Below are 6,024 nucleotides of genomic sequence, written 5' to 3' on the forward strand. Positions count from 1 at the left end.
CTGATTATTCCGATCCCATTTTTTTAGTTCTTGGGCATTATAAGACTAGGAGGAATTGTAGTGGCAACCTTTTTCTCTAAATCTTGGTTAGCAATCCATTTACTTCCTCAATTGCAATCTGATTGAATTGATTAATGCATGCTTATGGTGAGCCTAAATAGGCCAATTTCACACAGACATTACCCAATTCCACCCACACACACCAACAATTTGGCTAGAAAAACTTGAAAGTGAAACACAAATTGGGTTTGTACTTTGTACATTATTGTCATTATCTTTTTAATATATGCTACTTCGCCTACATAAGGCTGGGTCATAGTGATCTAGCACACCACATATCAAGTTTCTGCTCTAAGTTTTATATTTTCTGAGAAGCTTCTGCTATTGCTGGGCTTTTATAAGTTATAGGATTCAACATTACTCTTAGCCCATGTTAAAACTTAAAAGAGAGGAACAATTTGTTCCTGTCCAACCACAGCAGAAAACATACTTAGGAAAGGCATGAAAAGAGAAATAGTCATGACACATTCAAATCTGCAAATTAGTAATACTGTTTAACTTGATATCACTTAAATCACTTTAGTTACTTCTTCCCCTATCTTGGGGAGCAAAGAAGTCATCAAATCCCCCCCAAAAAAAAAAAAAAAAATACATCTGAAATAATTAAATACTGAAGGAAGCTATGAAAAGTCAGCCCCTTCAGAAGAAATACTCTACTGTTGAGTTGGAAGAATTGGACCATGGTACTTGAATAACAACCATGCAGCCCTCATACTCAAATGGTACAACTTCATCATCAATCTTGCAAGCAATTGGCTTCTCTGATGCAAACACCCTCATTTCTCCGGTGCCCTTCACTCCAATTTGAACTGACTTGCCCTCATCATTGAAGGCCAAGGACTGAATGGCACCACCAGTATTGAGCATATTCACCAAACCAATAGGAGCAAACTGAATACAAGTTCCAGCAAAGACAGTCACTGGGGAGACAGTAATGAGCTCGAACTTGAATGGCTCCAAAGACAACTCCACATTCTCAGATGGCTTGGAAAGAACCAACTTCTTAGCCTGGTGGTAGTACATGGCAAACACTTGTACTTCTTCAATGGAGATTGGATTCTTGCCACTCTTCCACTCAATGTCTTTTGGGTTTGTTTGAGAGGTCACAACATGGGAATATTGGGAGAAGCATTGGTTGCGCCTAGTTTCACGAGACCATCCACCTCCTTGGCAATTGAATGCCCCAAGAACTCCAGTGTACTGTTAGAAAGGTAAACATAAAGTATAAGACTTAATTTTAGGGTCACAAATTTTGGATAGGTCCCAATGGTAACCATGTCATAATGAACATTGCACATGCTAAACAAATGGCAAGAAGGCTCACCTTGTTGAGGTTCCAGATTTTCAGCATAGTCTTCCCATCATGGAGAGGATCCTCAAAGAGGCAGTCCTTGGTTGGAAGAGCATAGTACTCACAACGCAAAATGGACCCATCAGGCAACACCAAGGTCTTAAGCAAATCAAAGTTGTGCTTCCCAACGGTGTCACTCACATAAATAGGACCACCAGAAATTGCACGAGACGCAGCATGAAATGCAGCACATGGATGAGTGGATTGAAACATGTCCCAGTCTGGGTGTATGAAGTTGCCCATCCACAAGCTATTGTAAGCACAATGCACCATATGACACCCTTGGAGCCAAAATGTGCCATTTGGATCACCAGATGGATCGGTGCACCAGAAATCATCCCCTATTTAATACATGTTAAATGTACACGTTAGTTGAGAACAATTCTAAAAACTAAGGTCTCATTAGGTTGTCTCTATGGCTTATTTGTAACATGATCCAAAAAATTTATTTTCTTCTTTGCTAACTAAAAATATATTAAGACAGCACCTTCAAAAGACAATTTTTTTTTAAAAATAATAAAAATAAAAACTGCCATTTTGTTCCAGAAATCATCCCCTATTTAATATAAAATCATTCTCAAAAGTTTGGACCAGAAGCATATTTAAGTCTTATTTATTCAATGCCATGTATTGAGGGGCAATGAAGAAATGTTCCACCAAATTCTAGATTCACAAGCCATGAATTGATTGCAGTTGTTAGCTTAGCAGCAAGCTTTAAACACGTGGCAATTTTAATAGTTTTATTCTCAAAATAATTTAATTTCAAATGTCAAAATTATCAAACTCTAACAAGTTATTAGAAAAGATTTGCTCTTTCCAAAATCTAGTGATGTCACTTGCCTAAAAAAACACATGGCGTATACAAATAGGAAAGGGGACATTTTACTCACTTTTTTTTCTTTTTTTTTTTTTGGTATAGATATGTCAAAATCATTACATTTATAGCTAGGAAAAAAAATGTTTGACTGGTTGATAAAAGTATAGACTAATATTCTAAATTCTTCTCATAAAGAAAAATAGCATCACATTAACAAGGCATGGTATTGTTTCTATAAATAATTTTTTTTTTTAAAGAAAAAAGAAAAAGCATGGTTTTGCAGTGACATACCAACACGGCCAAGACAAATGGCCTCTGTTCCGAGGAACATGAAATCGTTGCAGTGCTCCATGCTAGCTATGACACCATTGCCATTGAAGTGCTTCCTCACAGAGGAAGTGAGAGCTTTGAAATATGCTTTTGCTAGCTCAACTCTGCCACCATAATTCTCACACAACATCTCCAGCAACTACATAGAACCAAAATTATTGTCATTTATAAATAAATAATTTTTTTTTAAAAAAGACAATATATATTACATCTAAACTTATTAATCACTAATGGTTGAAAATATTTTGTGGGATTTTTTTTAATATTAAAAAAGTTTAATAATTTAACAGTGATAACGTGCCGACCAAAGTGGTCAAAGTAAATGAATTCTCTACAAACTTCTACTCTTCTTTAGATAAAGGCAATAATCTTGATTTGGTCCTACAATATGTCACCTATCACTCTTTTATGTGACAAGAAGTCATACTTGTCCAAATTCATGATAAACCCCGTAACTAATATTAAAAGTCCCTATTCTTGATCCAGTCAAAATAAAACTCAACTAAAAAGAAAGGATAGAAGTTAAGGACTTACATGGATAACATCAACCTTGACCCCATCAATCCCAACAGCCTCCAAGTGTGAGTGAAGCCCCTCATACATCTGATCAACAATCTTCGGCGGGACCAATCCCACACCAGTGTCAACAATCTTATCTACTGCAAGATCCTCCATGGTCAGCTTCAACCCCGGTGAAAGTTTGGGCTCCACAACCACAGCTTCAGGCAATCCAGGCACATTGGGCCTAATCCCACCCCAATATCCACATAAAGCATGCCAAACATACACGTAGTCCACACTTTTGAACTCCTCCTTCAGGTCCCTAACAAAGGCCCCCATACCCTTGCTAGGCCCACCAATTGTGTTACACTTTTTGGGACTAACATAGTCTCTAAACTTGTAATTCTCTTGAAATTTCAAGAGCCTACAAGGCATTTGCTCACCAGCAATGGTTTGATTGATACCCTCTTGTGTGATTGGGTCAGAATCATGACCAATTGATTGCCACCCATCATCAAGTAACACAAGCCCAGGTGGGCACCCACCATCAACAAGACCTTTCACACCTTCTATAACACCTTGAGGGTGCACAGAAAGATAGAATGCATCCCAAGTGCACCAACCAAATTTGTCCACGATACCAGGTGGGTTTTTCTCTTCCAAAAGCTTGAAAGTACCCAAGTGAACCCTCACAACTTTCATTGCCTCTTTGACCAAAGTAAAAGGGTCCTCGCCAGCATGCATGTACATGACACTTGTGAATGTGTCACCAATGGCCTTAGATGAGCCACTCTCAAGGCAAAGATCAACGCTATCATCGTGACCAGGTTGAATTGAGGCTCTAAAAGGACCTTCCAAAATAGGAAGAAGAAGAACATAAGGACGACCCAGTTCAGAATTTTCAAGAATCACCATCTGGGTCTCGTTCTCTATGTCTCTGCCATTGGAGCCAACCCAGTGTGTGGTCCACCAGACCTTGAACCTGAATATGCTCATGAACCTTATGTCTTTGAGTTTCCCAATGGAAACGACATGTCGGTCAGTGGACTCCTTGGCATTGAAGCCCACAAAGGAACCAACGGTGGTGATGGATTTGTCAATGTTGGTGTATGGTGAAGGAGTGGCTGTGATGTTATCAGGGACTTGGGAGAGAATGACATGGCCATTGGCTAAGAAGTTTGAACCTTCCAATGTGATTGGAGATTGGTTATAGGCATCAACGAGTTGGGCAGTGACATCTGAGGCACCTTTTCTAAAACTTGGAGCCATTGATGAACGAAGAAGAAATTGAAAGGGTTATGAAAAAAGAGTGAAAGAGTATCAAAGAAAGTGGTTAATGGCTAATGACTATGAATTTTACACAAGGGTTTTGAGGTGAGAGGCGAAGGGACTAAAGGGTTTTGTATATATAGGAAAACAAGGTAGGTTTGAATTAATATACAGGGAATGAATGAAAATGGAAAAGATTTTTTCTGTGATCTTCAATGAGAATAAGAAGAAAAGAGAGCTTGATTTTGTTCGTGTTTTAGGAAATCTGTAATTTTGTGATTCTATGGCTCAACCGATATGGAAAGCTCGAATTTATAGGAGAAAATGAGGAACGTGGCAAGAAAGTGGATTTTAATGTAATATTATTTTAATGCTCTCTTTTTCTTTTTCTTTTTCTTTTTCTTTTTCTTTTTCTTTTTTTATGCCCTTTGGTGGGGGAGGTTATGAGTCTTATGACTTTAATGAGTTTTATGACATATTATAATGGGTTTTATTTTTTATTTATTTATTGTGGGTCATACTCAATTTACAAAAGGTGTTTACTATTCTAAATTATCCAGATGATGAATGCCTTTTCTTTCATATTTCCTGGCAAGAAAAAAATGTTCTTTATGTTTCTAATTTCTATGATCAAGACACATGTATCACCAATTCATGCATGCCTTTTCTTTCACATTTCCTCGTAAGAAAAAAAATTCTTTATGTTCCTAATTTCTATGATCAAGACACATGTAACACCAATTTTTAGTCAATATCTAGGTTTGACTAATTGAGAAAATAATGAGGAAAAAAATACTGAGACGGTGAAAGTAATATAAATTAGTCTAATACTCTTTTAAAAAGTCTGCATCCTTAAAAAATGACCACTTTTTTTTTTTTTTTTAACTTTTTTAACCATAAATTATATTACTGGGATTTTCTTGGCAATCTGTCGCTAATTGCCGGAGAAGTGAAAAGTTAACGAAGGGGCATATGCTATTTTCTTGCTGAAATAACTATTAACTAGACAAAACTGTTAATATTAACTAGTCTCTAAGCACACGCTCATGCTTAGAGGTTTTTCTATTTTTTGAGTAAATGTTAATAATTTGTATATATTATAAATTGAGATTACTATTTTTTTCAATTACAAAAATACCTATGAGTGTCATACGTTTGTACCAAATATTAAAATTATTCACCTTTCTCCATTTTATAACACTCATCACACTCCTAGGTATTTTTGTAATTGAAAAAAATAGTAATCCCAATTTATAATATATGCAAATTATTAACATTTATTCAAAAAATAAAAAAGCCTCTAAGCATGAGCGTGTGCTTAGAGGCTATTTTTTTTTTTATTAATCATAAAAGGTAGCCACTTAGTCATAATATGTAGCCATTAAGTACGCATCCATAACAAAAGTTTCAAATGCCTAAAAAAAATTAAATAGTTTTAATTTAAATAATTTAATAAGATTGTGATTATGGGAAGTCTCTCATGTGAGCAATAATATCATTTAATTTTTAAAATTTATTTTCTTGAAAAAAATGAAAAGAAGTTGTAGTGAAAGGCACAAAAATTGTTAGGGATAATTAATTAATTTCTTATGGAAGAGATGCGATTGAGAAAAATAAAGCTAAAATGTACACTAATATTTCAAAAAACAATAAATTGAATCCAACATATAATTACACAAATTGATAAATATAGGCA

The 6,024-nt window shown here is 35.7% G+C and overlaps 1 protein-coding gene across 1 annotated transcript; it reads right to left on the minus strand.

Annotated features, from left to right (window-relative positions):
• Positions 1-533: 533 nt before the first annotated feature.
• On the minus strand, positions 534-4,623 carry LOC126714814 (probable galactinol--sucrose galactosyltransferase 5). The gene is made up of 4 exons (XM_050415187.1): positions 3,093-4,623; positions 2,520-2,697; positions 1,385-1,752; positions 534-1,260 (listed from the first exon to the last, which is right to left on the minus strand). Exons 1-4 carry the CDS (start codon positions 4,326-4,328, stop codon positions 700-702), a joined length of 2,343 nt encoding a protein of 780 aa, XP_050271144.1. The 5' UTR covers positions 4,329-4,623; the 3' UTR covers positions 534-699.
• Positions 4,624-6,024: the final 1,401 nt, after the last annotated feature.

Source organism: Quercus robur, chromosome 2 (genome assembly GCF_932294415.1).
Source record: "Quercus robur chromosome 2, dhQueRobu3.1, whole genome shotgun sequence".
NCBI classification, from domain to species: Eukaryota; Viridiplantae; Streptophyta; class Magnoliopsida; order Fagales; family Fagaceae; genus Quercus; species Quercus robur.